Consider the following 23,851-nt stretch of genomic DNA (forward strand, 5'->3'; position numbering starts at 1 on the left):
TTTGAAAGATATTGATTCTTATGCAACATATCTTCAAAATATTTGACAAGACTGGAAAATTCAGATTGTTCAAAGTGTTTCATCATCATGGCGCTATGTTTTACTCGGTCTTGTGTGGCTTGAGACCAATATGCTGAGAGGAAGGCATGATAAAATTCTCCTTCACTGTGACAATCGTGAATGACCGATCGCATTCTTACAGTTGGTTCATTCTCCAAGTAGCCACACATAAATTCTAACCTGTGCTTCAATGACCAGTTGGGAGGAAAACAATGAGAGAATTGATGGAGCCACGCTTGTGGATGAATGTCGTTGCCAGAATTCTTAAATGTTTTGAATTTACATGTAGTAATGAACAGCTTATAGTCAAAATCATCATGTCGGCGAGTCGCATGTAGGTCATTGTTACGTCGTTTCGGCGGTTCCATCTCAAAATTCGGTGTACCTTGCCAATTTCTTTCATAATCTCCGAAGTGCCCTGTGTTATTATTTTGTGGCAGTTCTGTATTTCTATATCCCTCTTCCCGTACTGGAGCGCAAGTGTCCTCTGAAATATGTAGTTCTTGTATTACTTGAGACAACTGATCTTGTGCATCCTGCATTTCTCTTTTGTACTGTGTGTTGATTTGATTTTGAATTTGTTTGAATTTTCTAATTTGTTCATACTCTTCAGTGTCATTGAAGGCTACAGGTTTTGAGTCATTCAGATCATCATCTACCTTTGTAGATTAGTTCATGAACTGATCTGAAAGTTCGGCTACTTTATCAGATAGTGAACAAATTTCCTCCATGTGTCTTTCTGAACCAATTTTCAAAGTATCTACTGTGTCCTTTAAGTTCTCTTGAGTTTTCGTAAGTTGTGTAACTGAATCGGTAGATGCAACTGAGTCAATTTTAGCTTGCAAGGTCTCATGCTTTTCATGAACAATTGTTTGCAGTTCTTTTATGGCTGATTCGTGATTCTGTGATGCATTTTCATGCCGCGAAAAAATAGGTTGGAAATGCTCACAAATTTGTGTTTTTACGTCATTACAGACTTTTTGACATTTCGATTCGATTTTAGGTAATTCAGTAGTTAAATCTTCACGTGTTTGTTCAAGCGTATATGTTCCACTGAGTCTAACTTTTGAAGCTTTTGTTCCATTGCGTCTAACTTTTGAAGATTTTATTCCATTGTGTCTAACTTTTGAAGCTTTTGTCCCATTTGTTGCATTAATTGTAATAACAATGCACTGGTGTCTGAAACATGTTCCTTAGTCCTATTCGGCAATGCATTTGAACCGGCAATATTCGCAGTTTGAAAAACAGAAAATGTGTCTTGACCTATTTGAGAAAACGGTGAGGACGCAAAACCTGAATCTACAGTATTTGCAAGATTGTGTCCTGTCATTTCGGAATCCTGAAGCGAGCTGTTGCCAACCGATCGATCGATAATGCTTCCCTGTTCACTAATTGTTTCACAGCCTACACCATTATTTGCAACCCGCTCCATTTCCCTATGCACAATTACCAAATTACTACTTTGAACATTAGTTAATTCATTACATGGTGGCGCTAACACACTGCTTTCGTCTTCACTGTCATTTCTCAGTTTACTTTGGAGCCTAGTGTTACGTTTTTCACACGCCATTATTGTCACAATATTTCACACGACAACACAGAAAACTACAATTTGAAGAGCAAAATAAGAGAACACATTAACCTAGCACTGAAAATAATATCTAGTTAATTGCAAGTGTAGCTGCAAAATACTTCGTGCAAAACTACATGCATGCCACAACTGTTTTACTGTACAACAATGAAAAACTACAACTACAGAGGAAATTCTCTCTACAATTACGCGCTAGCAATAAACAAAGGCTACACTAACTACACAAACTACAAGAAAAAAATCAGAAGATTCCAGTGAGGTATCCTCGGCTAAGGGTCGACATATGAAATGTCCCCTTAAAACAATTAAACACGACTGTGCTTAAACTGACACACAATATTTTTAGCGCAACGCAATCTGACTTTCAATAATCCCTACAAAAGAATGGCCCTGACTAACATTAACTTATACCTTTAACAAATCACTTACCTCACCAAAAATCTTCGTTACTCAAACTACTGCAATACAGCGAGCGCCACTACTGCCAGCTAACTAAAAGATTCAAACTACGGAAGTTACTAACTACTGATAGGCACAGTTAGCAAATGAAAGATTTTAATAGAAAGCAAACAATGTATTTACCTTAATAGTCATAATATATATAGCAGATCATGACATCCAGTCTTACAAATTTCAAAACTCCGCCATCTCTCTCCCCACGTCCACCACTGCTGGCGGCTCACCTCCAACTGCGCAACGCTACGCGCTCTTAGCATCCAGCTGCCGCTGCCCAACACTACAATGGCAGACAACAATGCAAACCAACCACAGACTGCACAAGGCGCAGCCAGTGATTTTCATACAGAGCGCTACGTGGCGGCGGCGTTACCAATAAAAAGAACCTAAACAGCCTACTTACAACTGAAGCGCCTAGAACCGCTCGGTCACACTGGCCGGCTACGACAATTATACCGAGAGGTATTGGTTCATATATGCAAACACGTTATGAGACATTGTTATTCGTGTAAGTTAAGATTTTTCTGCAATATTTGTTATTACTTACATGTAAGAGCACATTTCGTCAGTAATGATTTCGTGATTTCTGTGTGTTTAAAAAAACGAAATATGAAATTGCTGGAGATGAAGTTGCTGTGAGTGAAACAACCGGCAGTGACCTTTGTATTTTTTCTTGTCAGAAATAATTGACCAGTTTTCCGAATATGTAATGATGTCCGAGTATGCGGTCAGACAGGAATCCAAGAGCACAACTTAAACTACTGGGATTGTAACAAGCAGCAGTCATCTTCATAATCTTGCTTGTCACAAGTATTCATCTGCGACCGAATCCTCAACAACAGTAGACAGAGATGAAAGATCTCTGCCGTAATATTTTTAGACTGTAGCTCCATATACAAAACATTTCCATTCATGAGATGCATGTTATAAACTTCGACGAACTGCAAGAGCTCTCGAAAATGCGTTTTTAAGACCTAAATCGTTGACATGTCATATAGGGAAGTAGGCTACTTCATCATTTGGATCACTAGGAGCGAGTTATAACCACATTCTGCCAGCCGGTGTGGCCGAGCGGTTCTAAGCGCTTCAGTCTGGAACCGCGCGACCGCTACGGTCGCAGGTTCGAATCCTGCCTCGGGCACGGATGTGTGTGACGTCCTTAGGTTAGTTAGATTTAAGTAGTTCTAAGTTCTAGGGGACTGATGACCTTAGATGTTAAGTCCCATTGTGCTCAGAGCCATTTGAACCATTTTTGAGGGTCAATTGCCACTTTACGCACCATACAGATATCTTATCTAAATCATTTTGCAAGTCGTTTTGATTATCTGTTGACTTTACAAGATGGTAAATGACAGCATCATCTGCAAACAATCTGAGACGGCTACTCAGATTGTCTCCTATGCCGTTGATATAGATTAGGAACAATAGAGGGCCCATAACACCCCCTTGGGGAACGCCAGATATTACTGCTGGATATTACTGGATGACTTTCCGTCTATTACTACGAACTGTGACCTTTCTGACAGGAAATCACGAAATCAGTCGCGCAACTGAGGCGATACTCCGTAGGCACGCAGTTTGGTTAGAAGACGCTTGTAAGGAACGCCTTATAAACAAATTAAGAGCATACGGAATATCACACCAGCTGTGTGGCTGGATTGAAGAGTTTTTAGCAAACAGAACACAGCATGTTGTACTCAATGGAAAGACGTCTACAGACGCTAAAGTAACCTCTTGGACCATTGCTTGTCACAATATATATAAATGACCTAGTAGATAGTGTCGGAAGCTCCATGCGGCTTTTCGCGGATGATGCTGTAGTAACAGAGAAGTTGCAGCATTAGAAAATTGCAGCGAAAAGCAAGAAGATCTGCAGCGGATAGGCACGTGGTGCATGGAGTGGCAACTGATCCTTAACATAAACAAATGTAATGTATCGCGAATACATAGAAAGAAGGATCCTTTATTGTATGATTATGTGATAGCGGAACAAACACTGGTAGCAGTTACTTCTGTAAAATATCTGGGAGTATGCGTGCGGAACGATTTGAAGTGGAATGATCATATAGAATTAATTGTTGGTAAGGCGGGTACCAGCTTGAGATTCATTGGTAGAGTCCTTAGAAAATGTAGTCCATCAACAAAGGAGGTGGTTTACAAAACACTCGTTCGACGTGTGCTTGAGTATTGCTCATCGGTGTGGGATCCGTACCAGATCGGGTTGATGGAGGAGATAGAGAAGATCCAAAGAAGAGCGACGCATTTCGTCACAGGGTTATTTGGTAAGCGTGGTAGTGTTACGGAGATGTTAAGCAAACTCAGGTGGCAGACTCTGCAAGACAGGCACTCTGCATCGCGGTGTAGCTTGCTGCCCAGGTTTCGAGAGGGGGTGTTTCTGGATGACGTATCGAATATATTACTTCCCCCTACTTATACCTCTCGAGGAGATCACGAATGTAAAATTAGAGAGATTCGAGCGCACACGCAGGCTTTCCGGCAGTCTTTCTTCCCGTGAACCATACGCGACTGGAACAGGAAAGGGAGGTGTTGTGGTTGGCGGGAGAGCCAACACCGTCTTACTAGAGGAGGCCGAAAGGCACGCGTTTTAGCTCACACAGGCTGGCGTGAGGTCTGGAACAGGACAAGGAAATTAGAATTTAGAAAAACGGACGTAGCTGGTGGAATACTTAACTTTAATCCATTAATGATGAACGTCGCTCTTGACGGTACATAGTTCACAATATCAATAGTAACTGATAATGGCGCCTTGCTAGGTCGTAGCAAATGACGTAGCTGAAGGCTATGCTAAACTATCTTCTCGGCAAATGAGAACGTAAGTAGGCAGTGAACCATCGCTAGCAAAGTCGGTTGTACAACTGGGCGAATGCTAGGAAGTCTCTCTAGACCTGCCGTGTGGCGGCGCTCGGTCTGCATCACTGATAGTGGCGACACGCGGGTCCGACGTATACTACCGGACCGCGGCCGATTTAAAGGCTACCACCTAGCAAGTGTGGTGTCTGGCGGTGACACCACAGGAGTTAATGACAGTGGCACGTAAAGTGCCCTCCGCCACACACCGCTGGGTGGCTTGCGGAGTATAAATGTAGATGTTGATGTAGATGCTGAAAGCCTTCTGTAAATCTAAAAAGTACGAGGATCTTTGGCAGCAATTGATTTATTTAGCCCTTGTGAGTTCTTTGGATACTTACCACGTTCTTAAACGCGAAAAGGAAGCACGCAATCGCAATTCACAGAATATAATAACGATGATATAGTGACAACGCTTAAATTTAAAGCACTGAAGAATGGGAAGAAACGACCACGAAGCCATCGTCTCCCAGAATAGTCGAAACACGTGTTTTCCAAGACGCGCGAGTACATTGTAACCAGTTACGCAAGACGAAGCCCTAGAACACACACAGACAATGGGAGCAGCGGAATGTGGTTACCGGCATTCGTCCTGGCGCCAGCAAGCGAGCCATTGTTCGCCCTCTGGCAAGCCAGACCAGCTGGCAGCTGCACCGTGCATCCACGTGCCGATGCACCGCCGGCGACCGATGACAGACAGTAGACGACGTCACCAGCGCCAGCCCGGGCCCCCCTCGTCGGCCACGCGCCAGCCGCTGGAGCAGCCACGTGACAAAGAAATGCGACATGGTGTCTGTCAGTTGTTCTGACAGCTCCATTTTTCCTACGAGGGTGCAGTAAATGCTGCGCAGAAGTTGAGAGCCTGTATAGGGAGAGAGCGGCCAACCAGACGATACGGCGGCAATTTTTCTGCCAAACTGCGGGCAGGACTATTGAATGGCCAGTAGTGGAGTAGTGAAGTATACACTCACCGAATCAAAAGCACGAGGCAACGTGGTGAAATCATTCGTTAAATGCCTTTCTTTACAGCTATAAGACACTCATAGTAGCCTACTACGTACAGCACGGTAGAATTTGATACAGTGGCTGTAAAAATTATTCGTTACTTGTATTTATCTCCTTTAAAGTTCGTTTACTAGACATATTGCAATGAAAGTAACGTAAATAAAAAAATATAGTGTATAGCATTTGTTTTGTATCGGAAGTGCATAACGCTAAAGATTTAACGTATCTGTTTTACGTCAGATGAATGAAAGTCGTAAGCAGTTATTTACTTGTGACATGCAAAAAGTGTGAGACGTGTTAGTACTTCTTGCCACGTCTTCAAACTTTATGCATATCACAAGAAAACAACTGCTTACGACTTTCTGAATACCTCTCGTAGATAACAAACGAAAAAGATTACAAAAATCACGTAATGTTAAATGTAGGCTACTGTAATAACGACCAAATATAACAAGAAAACTATCGTATCCCTTCTACCCCACAGGAAGTAGGCCTATTAAAAACTGTATTCAAGAGTACCTACAATTATTTACTACGAATAATGTTTCAGCAACCACGACAAAATGAAGACAGAAATCTGGGAAACTTGGAAACTTCCTGCCCTAACAGCATTAATGAAATAGTTATAAAACTACAATCAAATTACCTGGAATTACCAACAGTAGCCTAGAAATCAAATGACACTCGTGGAAATCTTCAATACAGTACTGTTAAAAAAAAACACCTTATGGCACTGAAGTACGTAATCATGACGTCTGCACCGTAGCAAAATTCTTACACATTAGATACACAATCCCATTCTAATTCTATGTTTATAAGAATAATGCGTTATAATAATTTTCACACAGTCAATTTACAGGTCTATTTTCAAATTTAACTATGTATATTGCAAGTTGTTTTATATGTAGTAAACAGCAAAAACGACTTCCTTCGCATAGATAAGAGTACTCGGTTGGTTTCCACGAGGCTCCTGTTTGATTTATGTCAGCCCTGTTGACTGCGACTGCTCAATGCTTTCGTTTTTCTTCATTGCGTGGAAATGCTAACGTGCGAAATCCACCTTCGCCTCTATTGGAACAACCAAATGCAGCACAACCTGGCATCGTTTACGAACGTCTGCAAAACGAATTACCGATGTCGGAAACAATACTGTACAATTACTAACGTGTTTACTTCAAACATGTAGGCCTACCGACTTCATCACAAAACGATTCATTATTGCAACTCGTATTTAAGATCGCAAACGCTAATTACGTACTAAAAACGATATACAACTAAATCGAACATGCATGCACAACGCATAACAAGTCTCTCAATAATTCAAATACCTTTTTATGGTTTCCAAAAGTCCTCTGAACTTCAACTCAAAAGCACGGCGAACATAGGAAGGGCGAGAGACGTTTGGCGCCATTTTTCTGCCAAAGCTAATCAACCAATCACGGGCAACTTCACCTATGGCTATTCTCTCTGTATACAGGCTCTCTACGTAGAAGCAAACGCGTGTGCATGACATGAGAGATGACTTCCGCCAAGACCCAATTTTGTCCCTAGTTTGCAAAATACTGTTGCGTTCTTGGCTCAAGTACTGAGGTAACGCCATCTGTTAGCGCAACATGTAAATGAAACCTCAGTTAGTTTTATTTATGTCGACAAGTTTATGTTCACGACGTCGTCTCACAGATGCCGTAGCATGTTGCGTATCTACGGTGTAAGCACCTACCAGATCTACCACCATTATTCGAAAAAATACCAGACTTCTCCAGTTGTACGGGGCTGAAACTATCTCAGCAGGGCCACGTGGAAGACTCTGGAAGTTCCCATTTGAATAGCGATTTGATAAGACGATTGTTTCTAAATTTAATACGAACAGTGGGTACAAGTTACGAGGCGTGTTTTTTAAGTAAGGTCCATTTAGACACTAGCAGTTCGCGCGCATCCCGCAACGAGCGCGTGCATCGGGAACAACTGTTCTCAGTTTCAGCTCTGTAGCTAACCTGTACGGTTATGTTCTGTGCTTTCAAAATGTGTGAGACTATCAACTCGCCCGCCGCGTGTGAGGTTCGCTCAGTGATGCGGTTTTTGCCAGCAAGGAACCTGTCTGCTGCAGAAATTCACCGACAGATTTGCGAAGTGTGAGGTGATACTATTATGAGTGAAAGCAAAGTGCGTAAATGGGTACGAGCATTCAAAGATGTCCGTGACAATGTCCATGATAAGGAACGCTCCGGTCGCCCTTTGATTACAGACGATTTGGTGGCTTCAGTTGAAGCGAGGATTCGTGAGAACAGGCGCTTCACAGTAGCAGGGCTCTCAAACGAAGTTCCTGACGTGTCGAGATCAGTGCTTTACAACATTGTTTCTGAACACCTAAAGTTTGGGAAACTGTGCTCCCGTTGGGTCCTGAAACTCCTAACAGAGGACCAGAGAAACCAAAGATTTGAGTGTGCAAAGAATTTCTTGACCCGTTATCACAAAGAAGGTGACGGCTTCCTGAGTCAGAGCGTAACTGGAGACAAAACATGACTCCCGAATCGAAGCAACAGAGCATGGAATGGAGACACACACGCTCGCCTAGAAGGTCAAACATACTTTGTTCCAGCGCAAAATCAGGGCGTCGATGTTTTGGGATAGGGATACTGTTTTGTTGGTCAACTTCATGCAACGAGGAACCACTATCAATGTAGAAGCATATTGCCCAACCCTGAGAAAGCTACGCAGAGCGATTCGAAACAAAAGACGCAGCATGCTGACAAAGGGAATTGTCCTTCTCCGTGACAATGCAAGACCTCACACTGCAGGTCAGACCCGCGATTTATTGGACAGTTTTGGCTGGGAAGTTTTAGACCACCCACCGTACAGTCCTGATCTTGCTCCGAGCGATTACCATTACCTGCTCCTCCACCTCAAACAACACCTCAGTGGCAGCCGTTACAATGGCGACGACGACGTGAAAACGGCAGTGAACTCCTGGTTATCGGAGTAGGCGGCAAGTTTTTATCAAGAGGGTATTTTAAAATTGGTTGAGAGGTATGATATGTGTTTGAACAAACTTGACAACTATGTCGAAAAATAGAATGAAGTATGTACTTTCTGAAAATAAATTTACTTTTTTGAAATGACCTCGTTGTGTACTTATGTTCAAACGGACCTTACTTTAAAAACACGCCTCGTAGTAATGTATTAGTGTTTATTGCGAGGGCGTGAAGTGTATAGTGACGTTTACTTCGATGACTAAAGTGTTATTGTCGACCGTTTACCGTCTGTTAAACTTATCATAATGCCTAAAAGATGGAAAGACAAAGTGTCGCGTTTCATACGACTATCAAAGAAATGGTCTTTTGTCAAAGAAGAATAAACTGATCAGGAAGCGTTGTGTGAGATTTGTAACTGTTTCATCTCAGTAACTCACGGAAGTAAGATAAATATGAGGCACCACATTTCTACGAAGAATCGTACAGATTCTCGGTAGCATCAATATCAAAGCCTACTTCATCATTCATGACCAAAGAAGATACTCACGAAGGATTGCTTATTGCTGCTGCAGAACTAACAGGAGTTTATACAGCTGTCAAGCATCATCAATCCCTTAGTTGTCTCGACAAGTTCTCTTGACTGTGCCGTAAAACAGCGCCGCGATGTATCCTGACTCCAAAGTGGCCCCAAAGCAGTCTACAGCCAGGATCAAAGCTACAGCTATCGTCAGAAATATTCTCGCACTACACTCCCTGTTCGAATGCATAAAACAATTGCATTCTATACCATAGCATTTGATGATTTAGAGAAATGGGTTCAAAAAATGGTTCAGATGGCTCTGAGCACTATGGGACTTGGCATCGGAGATCATCAGTCCTCTATAACTTAGAACTACTTAAACCTAACTAACCTAACTGCCCGAGGCAGGATTCGAACCTGCGACCGTAGTGGTCACGCGGTTCCAGACTGAAGCGCCACACCGGCCGGCTTAGAGAAATGGGCTGTTTCTTTTAATAAATATCAAGTATTTGATTGGATGACGCTATCTGAAACCCAGACTGGGCGATGATTGAAAGTGCTATCATGACCAGACTAAAAATGGTGAAAAGATTTCAGGCGACAGTTTTTTCGGGAATATCTATATCTGAAGAGTGTCTTAGAAACTAAGAGTAACTCGGAAGAATGGACGTCTAAAGACTCCGTGGAAGAAAGGTCATTTACTTTCTTAAGGAGAAAGAAAATCCTGAACGCAAATGCCAACTGCCAAAATTATGCGAGTATTTGTTTTCTATTCCCACACGCAACGCCACTGTGGGAAGAACATTTTCGCTGATGTCGGCCCAGTGCACTGATGAAAGAAGTCGCTTGCTACCAGAGTGCGTGAACTCAATCTTAACGCACAAGTTGACTTGCATGGTGTTTTATAGATACGTAAAAGGGAAAAAGACTCGCTGAAAAAGGTGCCACCTTCAGAAAAATGTGGTGTACCAACTACAATTTTCGCAACAAGTTCCATAAAATATTTTTCTAAATAAAAAGTTTTTACACCAAATAAATTTTTTACTTCATTTTAACATCCCCGTCTCAGAGTGTCCCGACGACATCCCAGCTAGATATGACAACCCTAGTTGGAAGTTAAGTGATTTCGCTGTCGTTTTAGGTTAGTTACTTTTATGTAGTGAGTGATTTGCAAGTGAAAATACACTCCTGAAAATGGAAAAAAGAACACATTGACACCGGTGTGTCAGACCATACTTGCTCCGGACACTGCGAGAGGGCTCTACAAGCAATGATCACACGCACGGCACAGCGGACACACCAGGAACCGCGGTGTTGGCCGTCGAATGGCGCTAGCTGCGCAGCATTTGTGCACCGCCGAAGTCAGTGTCAGCCAGTTTGCCGTGGCATACGGAGCTCCAACGCAGTCTTTAACACTGGTAACATGCCGCGACAGCGTGGACGTGAACCGTATGTGCAGTTGTCGGACTTTGAGCGAGGGCGTATAGTGGGCATGCGGGAGGCAGGGTGGACGTACCGCCAAATTGCTCAACACGTGGGGCGTGAGGTCTCCACAGTACATCGATGTTGTCGCCAGTGGTCGGCGGAAGGTGCACGTGCCCGTCGACCTGTGACCGGACCGCAGCGACGCACGGATGCACGCCAAGACCGTAGGATCCTACGCAGTGCCGTAGGGGACCGCACCGCCACTTCCCAGCAAATTAGGGACACTGTTGCTCCTGGGGTATCGGCGAGGACCATTCGCAACCGTCTCCATGAAGCTGGGCTACAGTCCCGCACACCGTTAGGCCGTCTTCCGCTCACGCCCCAACATCGTGCAGCCCACCTCCAGTGGTGTCGCGACAGGCGTGAATGGAGGGACGAATGGAGACGTGTCGTCTTCAGCGATGAGAGTCGCTTCTGCCTTGGTGCCAATGATGGTCGTATGCGTGTTTGGCGCCGTGCAGGTGAGCGCCACAATCAGAACTGCATACGACCGAGGCACACAGGGCCAACACCCGGCATCATGGTGTGGGGAGCGATCTCCTACACCGGCCGTACACCTCTGGTGATCGTCGAGGGGACACTGAATAGTGCACGGTACATATAAACCGTCATCGAACCCATCGTTCTACCATTCCTAGACCGGCAAGGGAACCTGCTGTTCCAACAGGACAATGCACGTCCGCATGTATCCCGTGCCACCCAACGTGCTCTAGAAGGTGTAAGTCAACTACCTTGGCCAGCAAGATCTCCGGATCTGTCCCCCATTGAGCATGTTTGGGACTGGATGAAGCGTCGTCTCACGCGGTCTGCACGTCCAGCACGAACGCTGGTCCAACTGAGGCGCCAGGTGGAAATGGCATGGCAAGCCGTTCCACAGGACTACATCCAGCATCTCTACGATCGTCTCCATGGGAGAATAGCAGCCTGCATTGCTGCGAAAGGTGGATATACACTGTACTAGTGCCGACATTGTGCATGCTCTGTTGCCTGTGTCTATGTGCCTGTGGTTCTGTCAGTGTGATCATGGGATGTATCTGACCCCAGGAATGTGTCAATAAAGTTTCCCCTTCCTGGGACAATGAATTCACGGTGTTCTTATTTCAATTTCCAGGAGTGTATTTTGAGTGTGTGCACGCAATGTCAGGTTGTGGTGTTGTTGACTGTAGGACTGACGTAGTACTTTATGCTTCACTCGCGATGTACACCTGCAAGAGATTTGGCTGTCGAAATGCTCTAGAAAAGATGCTCTGAATTTCAAAGAAACTGATTGTTAGAACCTTGAGTTCGTTAACAGTGACACATTTCCACCATGCTACCTGCTTGGTAATACTAGCGCCAATGATAGCACACCATGCGCAACAGAAGGAAGGAAGAAATGTTTCAACAAACGTTAGATCCACAAGAGAAGTACAGAAACTTCAGAAAAGAAGAGTGCTGATAAATGAACATTTACAGATGAAATTATCTGTAATTACTCAGGCAAAGCAAGTTTACAGACTTCGGTAACAGCAGTAGAGAGAAGAAATAAATGCTCGTCTGAAAAACACGGTTATCGAAATGCGAGGACTTAATAAAGTTGTCAGTTATCAACGAAACGTCTGCACAGTGGAGAAAGTAATAAAAATGGAGCTGAATCTCGTGAAATACATCGAATATAAGCATAATATTTTGACCGAAGAAAACTATAAGTTTATTACTGGAGTCAAAATGGGTTCAGCAGGTCAAAGAGGACATTTGATAGTTGATTACTTTGTGCGCCGTTGAGTAGAAAGTTACAGTTTACCCGGGCAGAAACTTATCTGTCCTCTACCTGCCGTGTCAAGCTTGCGTTCTTGGATCAGCCCCAGTTTCAGTTTGCACCCCGATAATTTTGAGGAATGTTTTAGTTAAATTAGCTAATTCAACTGCTTGTATGAATAACAGCTTCTTGAGTAAAAACTTGTGACGAATACAAAATGAAAATGAGCATTATACTGAGCTTGTTTACTCGTGAAAACGTTTCTCGGAGCCGACGTACGAAAGTGCATGCTCATTTCGAATATTTACTTTGATAGAAACTACAAAAACAGACTTCTCTTAGCGGTTTTTTTTTTTTTTTTGCACGTTTCGATTCGACTGATGCTTGAATCATTTGTTTAAAAGCTGGAAAGTTACATAATGTAGGAGTAACGTTATAGCAATAGCAAATAGCAGCTTGAATTTCAGTAAACTAAAACATACCAAAAAAACCGAGCGAAGTGGCGCAGTGGTTACTAGACTCGCAAAAGTGATGACGTAGTTTCAAAACCGCGTGTGGTCATCCTGATTCAGGTTTTCTAATATTTTCCTAAATCTCTTCAAGTAAATGCTGGGATGGTTCCTTTTAAATGGCATGGCCGATTTCCTCCCCTAATCCGATGGGACCGATGACCTCGCTGTTTGGTCGGATCAGCCAGCTAACCCACCATAAAACAAATACATCGTACACGACCTTCACGTTTTACGCTCTTTCCGAGTCAGACACTGTTCCTTAGTGACGTCACAGCGTCAGAAAACAGCAGCACAGAACGGTTACTGACTAGCCTTATTTTTCTACGGACCTTGCGATTACTGGTCACGGCAGCATCACAGACGAGCCACAACATGTCCCACAAAAACTGTAGATAAGTAATCAAATTAAAGACGTTTATCTCTTTCATCCTAAATGTTTGCAACATTTTATATTTGCGGCTTGATGCTCTTCACCACTATGGCATTTTAATATATGACGCGACAGAAAGTTACGTATGCTACCTGTGTGCAGAACCTGTGTCTTAAGTGAAGTTACGGAACAGTCTAATCACGCAGGAGAGCGTGGAAAAACGCCTCAGAAACCACGCTCACTGTGCCATTTTGTTTACATATTATTTTATCAGAATTCAAAATGCTCTTATCATAGCGCAGAAAGGCGAAAATATCCTGGGCAGAGATAGCGATACAAAAGAAAAGCTTTTCGACTTATCCATGAGCTTCAAAACATAACAGCATATTCGCGCTTTTTACTTGTTACTATTAGTACCCATGTCATATAATATAATGCATCGTGTCAAGTAAAATAACATGATATACAATGTCATCCGCATCAGGAACAAATTCACCCCCACAAATTTTAGCGCCGAAGTTTTTTTTTAGCAATTACACGTATTCTCTTCAGCCATATCATATTATATATTGTTTACTATGGCTGGAGAATCTTCTGGATTTCGGACGCAGAATCAAGGACTTCAGCCTACAAATTGCAAGATTTAGGTGTGCCAACACCTTGCAGCTGAGAGAGCTCACTGTGCTGTGGAAGTAGAGTTAACACGTAAGAAAGCGTGAATACGTCAAGATGTTTTAATTTAAACGTCTTTGAAGTTGCCAGGTAAGTCGAAAATCTGGTTGCCTTCTATTACATCCCAAAGTCTGCCGAGGACATATTCATCTTTTTTGTGCTAAGATAGGACAAAAACTGTAGAGGAAGATAGAGATTGGAATACATCCAGCAAATAACTGAGGGCGTATGTTGCAAGGGCTACTCTGAGATGAAGAGGTTGGCACAGGAGAGGAATTCGTAGCGCGCCGCATCAAACTAGTAAAAATTAAAAAAAAACAGGGAACATTTTTGATTCTGCTTCCTGTCTTTTACTCTACCATAAATTTCGATATTAGATCGCCATAGCTTGGGAACCAATGCACATTTTTGTTGTCTCCGGTGACGACTGATCCGGTATATGTTTTTGTATTGTCTTTCGACCCATGTTGCTTGTATGTTTGGCAACGGATAAAGCTTTCACAAAACAACAGGAGTAGCATTTGTCTGCCTTCTTACAAAATTTGAACCGATTCACATAAGATTGTAATATAGAAGTGGAGTTCATAAAAAAACTCACAGAAAACATGTTATTTGCACGTAAACTCCGAGGAAGCAACAAATTTCCGAGAGCGAGTTTTCAATTTTACGGCAAGAATGCTTTTTTCACTTATCTGAACCACTTTAAACCATTTCCGTGCATTCAGTTCAAGTAAGAATGAATTTTATGTGTTGCCGGCCGGTGTGGCCGAGCGGTTCTAGGCGCTACAGTCTGGAACCGCGAGATCCGCAACGGTCGCAGGTTCGGCTCCTGCCTCGGACATGGATATGTCTGATGTCGTTAGTTTTAAGTAGTTCTAAGTTCTAGGGGACTGGTGACATCAGAAGTTATGTCCCGTAGTGCTCAGAGCCATTTTAACCATTTCTTTGAATTTTATGTGTTACATTTCGCTCGACTTTTAACTATAGTGTATCGACAAAATTTTATTAGATAAAAAAATTCGTTTGGACTTTATACGTTTATCTGCCTTAGTGCAAAGTTTGAACTGATTCGTAGAAGTTTATATAAGTGGCACGCTTCGAAAACAAACATTTGCACGTAAAAGCCGAGCTTTAGAGATGGAAATGGGTACATTAGATGACGGTTAATATCAGTATAATCAACCTCTTTTGCGAAAGGAATTAATAGATTCGCGTGATTTGCCTGGTCGCCGGCTGCGATCCGTCCTTCAACCCTTGTTTAATACACTGTACAATACCTACACTAAAACAGATGTTCGAATGGCTATATGAATGGCCGTGGTCCGAGCTAAACCAAAAGCTTTTCACCCCACCTCAAATAGGATCCGACCGCAAGGGTCCCCCCCCCCCCCCCCCCCAATAAGTCCGATTCTGTACGTGACCTTCTCAAACATATTTAGTTGTTCATATTTTATCTTTTAACTAAATAAACTGTGCTCCGGGTGTTTTACTTAATTTCGCTAGCATGCGAGGATAGCCGTACTACACCTCTCTTGCATCAGCCTAGGTCATCAGTGACATTAGATGCCACAATAAAATGCCCGCTATAAAATACATAAACAGGAAGCGGATTAACGACAATGGGTTCCATAGGATACATTATAAATAAGTGAGAAATTATTCATTTGCCTTTTGTCATGCAGCGGTTATAAATCTCAGGCCAATAATACAGAATAACGCGGGCAGTCATCTGAGCAGTCACAAGTACGTACTGCTCGCCAATACGTCCAGACAAGGGAGCGTTCCTTAATATGTTCGAGGGATAAAACAAGCGCTGAGTGACATTCTCCCCAGCGATTTAACATTTTTGCCGACAATGATGATAAAGAGTAATTATAATGAAGTTGAAATTTAAACTTCTTCATTTAAATGAGTGTGTCTGTACTTAGATTGCAGAATGACTGAGAAGATGAAACTTCTACGTTATTCGATTCTGAAACAGCTGAGTAAAGCTAAATGTACTGAGCCTACTTTCTCTTTACTTTTTACTATCATGTCAACACTGACCCACAGTCCAGCGCAACGGAATCTAATTGCACAAAAAAAAAAAAAAATACAAACTGACTTCAAATAATTATTACAAAAGAATGGCCCTAACAAAAAAATCTTAACAATAAACTATACATTTCATTAAGCGCTTAGCTCACTAAAATCTTCTTTTCGCGAACTATTGCAATAAAGCGAGCGTCAGTACGGCCAGCTAAATAAAAGATTCCAACCACTAAAGCCACTAACTACTAATAGGCATGTGGTTAGCAAAAGAAAGATTTTGTTGCAAACCAAATAAAGTATTTTTTTTACCTTAATAATGTGACATCCAGTTCAAACACGAATATAAATCGTCATTGATATCTAGCACCAAGGTGAATAATATTCAATCTCCAAGTCGAACATGTACAGATGGTTAGCCTACGCTAACACTTCAGCCCTCTACCATCCATCAATGCTAACTTCTCACTCCTAACCTCCACCGGTGCTGCTCAACAGCATTGGCATCACTGCTGGCGACTAACTGGCGATTAACTTCCAACAACGAGTCCGACCAGCCACAGAGTCTCTTACAAAGAAAGCGCAGTCAGAGATCCAACGCAAAGCGCTACACAGCGCTGCCAACACAGAAGCAGCCCACTTACAAAATAACTACAAATTACACGGATTTACGTCGAGATAGTATTAGACACTGCATCAAGCTGAATGATGCGGCAACCAAACAGTCTTTAATCCTACCCACGAATTCAATCCGTCTCTGGCTCACATCCATTCTCCGCATTAATTTGTCTGAAACGGTCGTGCTACATGTAAACGTTAGCATAGTATTGTGAGCTGAGAAGTACTCATGGGTATAGTTCAGCTGTCAAACTGGGAACTTACTTTCTTCGACTGAATGGTCGTGTCGTAAATAATTTGAAATTATCATACGTTGAGACTATTCTCTTTAAAAGGGACAAAGATATCTGGTTGACGTCAGATCGCTCCGTCCAACGTTTTTAGTCACAAAGTATTGTGGCTCAGTTCTATCGGCAGCATATCAATCATACAATTTCACATCAACAATTCTTTGAAAGGGTTTATGAAAATCACATAATCGAAGACAACTGGAGAAGGCAGAATAGAGTGCACCAGTAACCCTCGACTGTGTAAAGAATCGAACTCTTAAGTATAAAACATCCGTTTCACGAATCTAAATGTTTATGACATCATATCATCTGAACTAGTGTCTTATAACGGTATAATTTTGCAAGTACATGCACTGCTAGTGGAGAATCGGGTAAAGTGGACAGGCTAAGGTATTCCTGTTTCTTAAGCTGCTGTAGAGGAACATGCATAGGAATCAGTGATTATGATCTTTAACTATTCACCTGAAATATCGAATAGTTCAAGTGCCTTAGGATTAAATTAAATACTTCAAGCAGTTTAATTTTTTTAAAGTGGCAAAATAGCCACTTTGCCCACTGTGAACGGGGGAAGTTGCCACCTAGTTTTAAACTCACAAATAACGGACAAAAAACTGGTTTAACAAAGAAGTAAACGTATTTTGCTCTAAACACGATAGGAATTGAATAACGTACACTTTTCACAAATAAAAGTCAAACTGTGTTCTTCAGCTACTGTACAGAGTTCGTGGGCCCAGTGGGAGAAACAGTGGGACTAAACCCACTGCTATTCTGGCTTGGAATTTGACAGTTTTTCTTCGCAGTACGTACATTCCCTGTTTTCGTCATTTTCTTCCGAAAGAGCTGTTACAGGGTTTGTTCTATTGCACTCCGCTCTCTTCTTTTTATTGCCATTCTTCTCTTCGACTGCTTTCTGTTTTTCTTCGTTTTATTCCCTTTTCCTTCTCTTGCTTTATTTGCCGCTTCTAGGTCATTCTTATAAGGACTTCTTCTAAGTACAACCATGGAGGCCTTCTGTCGGCCATCGCTGTACTCTCCTCTCCCCTCCCCCCCCCCTCCCCCCCAATGCAAAGTGTGCCTGGCGGGAAAGGTGCCCATAAGCCACCGCCGAGATGGCCACTTTTCTCGCATTGACGCCGACAAACAAATGTTATATACCGTCTAGTAGCAGAACCGAAATTTCAATAACAAGGAGTATAGAGACAAGATATGAGACTTAAAGTACAACTGTGTTAAGATTACTTAGTCACATTCCGTCTCTACAATGAGTACACTTACCTTACATGAAAGGCTTATTTCAATAGTGGTACAAGTCCATTTTTGTTCATTCTAAGATACAGAGTCCTAAAGTTAAATGAGCGCTGAAAAATCTGCAGTTGAGATACCAGAAATATTCAATAATATGGCTTCTCGCCTTCTTGCTAGAGATGAACCTTTCTTTTTGTTTGTTTTGACCATTAATTTCAGACGCATTACAGACAGAAAAGTGGAGGTAATGGACTTATACCACTATTGAAATAAGCTCTTCACCTGAGGATAACCAAAATTCACAAAAAATATTATAACTCTGAGGAGCGGCACACCAGATAGGTTACACTGTATAAGGTGACTAGGTCCTCCGTGGAGAATAAGTTGAAACATTTCCCGTGACCTGCCAGCACCCTATAGCGCCAAGGACCTCAATGGCCAACCCTTGCCCGGCATGGCTCAGGTGTCCACTATATGAGGATACTGTCTGCAGAATGGCCTGCGAACTGCGTTGTGGTAAATGAGTAATAAATTAGAATGTCATGCCCAATGTTGAAGTTTTACTGCGTGAACAGAGAAAATGTAGTAAACCATAAACATTTTCCTTTCTTTATTTTTGTGGAATGTCATTGAGAAAAAGTTTCTAAAAGGTTTGAAATTACACTGACGGAAAATTAATCGCAACACCAATGTAGAGTAGAGAAAGTTCGGGAACATATTCGTCTATGTAACACATTTAAGTGATTGAACACTGCAAGATCATAGATAAATGTTAGCGCTAGGCGAAACATTGCAAATGTGAAATGCTGGTGCAGGGTAATGGCCAAATTGTTGAAAACATGCATGCATTTTGTTGTACAGGTGATGAATGTCAGTTTTTGGGATGAAGTTCCATGCCTGTTGCGCTTGGTCGGTCAATACAGTAACGGTTAATGCTCCCTGTGGGTGATGCTGGAGATGTGGTGTGTTGATGTCCCACATGTGCTCGATTGGAGACTGAGCTGGTAATCGAGCAGGCCAAGGCAGTATGTCGACACTGTAGAGGGATTACAAGAGCGGTATGTGGGAAACAGATATCCCTTTGGAAATTACCCCCTGGACTGCTGTTCATAAATGGAGGCACAACAGGCCGAATCACCAGACTGACGAACAGACTTGCACTCAGGATGCGTGGGATAACCAAGAGACTGCTCGTGCTGTCATACATAATAGCATTCCAGACCACAACTCCAGGTGTAAGTCCAATGAGTCTAGCATGCAAACAGGTTTGGCGGAGGCCCTCAACTCGTCTGCTTCTAACCAACACTCGGCCATCACTGGCACCGAGGCTGAACCAGCTTTCATCAGAAAACAGAACAGACCTCCCCTCTGCCGTCCAGTGAGACTTCGCTTGGAACCACTGAAGTTGGATATGACGGTGGTTTGGGGTCAGTGGAATGCACGTTACAGGGCGTCTGGATCGGAGCTGTCCTTGAAGTAAACGATTTGTAACTGTTCGTTGTGACACTGTGGTGTCAGCTACTGCTCAAATTGGTGCTGTAGATGCAGTACGATGCGCCAGAGCCATACCGGACGCAATGGTCTTCCCTCTCGGTAGTGCCTTGTGAACATCCAGAGCCTGGCCTTCTAGTAACGGTACATTCTCGTGACCATCGCTGCCGGTAGTCATGTGTAGCAGCTACATTCTTGCCAAATCTTTCTGCATTATCGCTTCTCGTGGACCTGTACACGACCTCTTTCAATTGATTATGGCGTCTTTATAGCCTCAAAGGAATTCTTGGGTAACATCAACTAGCCACGTCCTGTCTCAACTGGTTACTAATGCTCACGACCGTTACAGGATGTACTTAAAGCAAACCTGATATACATACTCATACTGGCACTATTAGCGCCATTCTTATGCGACTGGCGCAAAATTTGAACATGAAACTGAGGAAGGGGAGTCGGGATGAGGGGTACACTTACAATGGAAGGTCAAGGACTCTATAATGTCACTCCTTAAACACAACAACTACCAAATCAATAAATTAACAATTTATTCAAAGACAATATTTATAAAACAGCTAAGAGACAAACAACACGTGGCCATCTTTAAGACAATACCAAAGTACCACAGATAGCTTGCTTCTCAAGCAAGGTAGCAAATTACAATTACGGAAACTGACTTAAAGAGGTGAGCCACAGAGATTTCAATACTTAAAGGAACAATAAATTACAATCAGAAAGTTATTTAAAGAAATGTGGCACAGATAATTTATTTAAAAGAGCAATAATTTGCAATATGAAAGTGATTTATGAAACGCACACCAGTTCGTTAAGAACGCAAATAACGCAAGCAGAACAACAAGTTCCTATTTGGTACACTTCATTTCCAAGCAAATAAAAAATAATGGTTCAAATGGCTCTGAGCACTATGGGACTTAAAGGTCATCAGTCCCATACAACTTAGAACCAGTTAAACCTAACTAACCTAAGGACATCACACACATCCATTCCCGACGCAGGATTCGAACCTGCGACCGTAGCGGTCGAGCGGTTCCAGACTGTAACGCCTAGAACCGCTCGGCCACCCCAGCCGGCGCAAATAAAAAGCCTACATATTTTTAAACATACATGAAACACGGTAAATGTTTACCAAACGGGCAGTGATGCCAGGCTGCCCTGGGCAAAAGGTGAAGCAGCAGACCAGGTGTCCAAAACAACACCCAAACACCGGGGTTCAACCGAGAGTCATTTCCCATTAGACGGCATGGCACAGCTTCTGTGCACCGAAGTGGAACGTAGCAACGCTCCCATACACCCCAACTCACAGAAAACTTGAACACAAACAGTCCGCAGAAGACACGGCAAACACCAACCATACATCAATTAATGTGAGTTAGGAGATCAATAAATAACAAAAAACTGAAGGACCAATTGCTCTTTTACTAATACAGAGTGAGTGCATTCAAATAAATGCTTGCATATAAATTTCTACTTCCAAATGATTGCCTTTTGCAGAACACGAGCCTTTACCAATAACTGAGTGAGTGCTTTCAAATAAATACAAGTATATAAAGGAACTACATACAAATGACTAGCTTTATAGAATACGAGTCTTTGCTAATAACTGAGTAAGTGCTTGCAATAGAAGTGACCCAAATTTTACAGCAATATACAAGGGACTTCGATTTGAATGGCAATCAAAATACACTGCAAATCTCATACAGATAATACATAAACTTCTGCATACTGTCCCAAAAATCCAAAATATAACACACACACCTTCGAGCTAATCAGCTTCGTAATAGTAATGCAACCAGAGGATTTTAAAAAAGGAAGTAGTAACTGCTGGTCTTCATGCAGTTACACACTCTGTCGGCTGCTCTTACTTCAACAACACGTACATTAGGGCAAGCAAGCAACAACTTCACTCGCTGCAACGCAAATCGTTCAACAAAACGAAGGCACCAAAATCACTTACACCTTCGATGGAGAGCGTTGTTCGAGATGGTCTCCAGGGATGGGTCTCTCCGAGTAAACAGGCACCAAGGCAATGCGACGAGCGCCCGGGGTTGACATCAGGCAGGTCCACCACAAACTCGCGATCGCCTTACGAGGTAGGCCCGGCGTGCTGCTGCTAGCCGAGCACGCGTGTTCTCCTCTTTCGTCCACGCAAGCATGTCCTTGCGCCTCGTAGCGAGTCCAACACCAACTGCTCCGAGCGCCGAAACCCGCGAGATCACAACAGGGGCATAGATCCTAGTACAGCAGGGTAATCGATAGTGTCTCGCCAAAGAGCTTGTGTACCAGAAAAGACGCACAACGGCCCAGAACAGACCTCATCTTTCAGATGTAGAAAAACGCCTACCAACTTTCGTTTACGTCGCGCAACTCCTCCTTGGTGCTGCCATTTCCTTTCCGTCAGTGTATGTAGAAAATTTGTTGGAAGTCGCTAACTGCTCTCATTCTTGTACGTTGGATGAAAATAGTCTTAGTATTTTTCGCGCCAAGAGTTAATCTACCTCAAGATACAAACGCAGTTTCTAATTTTAGCACTTGACTTAGTGTATTGAAACTTTCATATTATACCTCTTAATGAGTAGACTGTAACAACATTTTAAATTTTTAGATTCGATCTGTGATTATAGAAAATATTGAAAATCAAAGTTTTGTTGCTCTTGGAAGTCGTTAGCCATGCAACCTGGAACTGGTCATGGGTCGGCGTTTTAGTTGTTAAGTAATATAGATTGTGAAGTACACAAACCTAGTAACTGACAAATTCGGTAACTTAATGGAACAGAATTAAGTAGCTCGTATTGTTCTGATTTATTTGGACGTTAATACTTGAGAGCAGTAATAATCAGTTCACTGATTGTGAGGCCAGTAGAACATCTACACCTACATCTACATGGTTTCTCTGCAATTCACACTTACGTGCCTGGCAGAGGGTTCATCGAACCATTTGCGTACTACTTCTCTACCATTCCACTCTCGAATGGCGCATGGGAAAAAGGAACATCTAAATCTTTCCGTTAGAGCTCTGATTTCTCTTATTTTAATATGTTGATCATTTCTAGCTACGTAGGTGAGTGTCAACAAAATATTTTCGCATTCGGAAGAGAAAGCTGGTGATTGAAATTTCGTAAACAAATCTCGCCGCAAAGAAAATCGCCTTTGTTTCAGTAACTGCCACCCCAACTCCCGTATCATACCAGTAACACTCTCACTCCTATTGCGCGATAACACGAAACTAGCTGACCTTCTTTGCACTTTTTCGATGTCCTCTGTCAATCCTACCTGGTAAGCATCCCACACCGCGCAGTCATATTCCAGCAGAGGACGGACAAGTGTTATGTAGGCTGTCTCTTTAGTCAGTTAGTGGGTTTGTCGCATCTTCTAAGTGTTCTGCCAACAAAACGCAGTCTCTGTTTCGCCTTCCCCACAGTATTATCTGTGTGGTCTTTCCAATTTAAGTTGCTCGTAATTGTAATTCCTAGGTATTTGCTCGTATTGACAGCCCTTAGATTTGTGCGATTTATCGTATACCCAAAATTTATCGGATTATTCACGTATCCTTCCTTCTTTCGCTGCACAGATCTTTCATTGTTTCGGTATGTCTTATTTTGTGTTGATTGCTGTTTTGCAAAGTTAATATATGCGTCTTTTTGTCTTTTCCAGAAGAGCGACAAAAAGAAACGGAACAGGCAGCGTCGCGAAAAGAGTGTGGAAAGCGAGAAGACAGATGAAGACGTTCCAGAGGACCCAGACAAGGAGAACCTTCCGTACAACGTTGAAGTCTCTGACATCATGGGCAGGTGCGTTCTGCAAAATCCTGGCGCTCCACGTCGCATTTAAATTACACTGTCAGGACCACACAGCTTGTCACAGTAATGGTCACAAAATACAAAATCAACTTTTGCAATAAAGACAATTTGAGTA

General features: G+C 42.6%; 1 protein-coding gene across 1 annotated transcript in view; it reads left to right on the forward strand.

The window, feature by feature from the left end:
• LOC126336449 (SET domain-containing protein SmydA-8-like) overlaps positions 1 to 23,851 on the forward strand; it is a 332,354-nt gene that overhangs the window by 92,039 nt on the left and 216,464 nt on the right. The window contains exon 2 of the mRNA XM_050000158.1: positions 23,591 to 23,727. Coding sequence (XP_049856115.1) covers positions 23,591 to 23,727 — 137 coding nt within the window. The remainder of the gene's footprint in view (positions 1 to 23,590; positions 23,728 to 23,851) is intronic.

The sequence above is a fragment of the Schistocerca gregaria genome, chromosome 2 (genome assembly GCF_023897955.1).
Source record: "Schistocerca gregaria isolate iqSchGreg1 chromosome 2, iqSchGreg1.2, whole genome shotgun sequence".
NCBI lineage: Eukaryota > Metazoa > Arthropoda > Insecta > Orthoptera > Acrididae > Schistocerca > Schistocerca gregaria.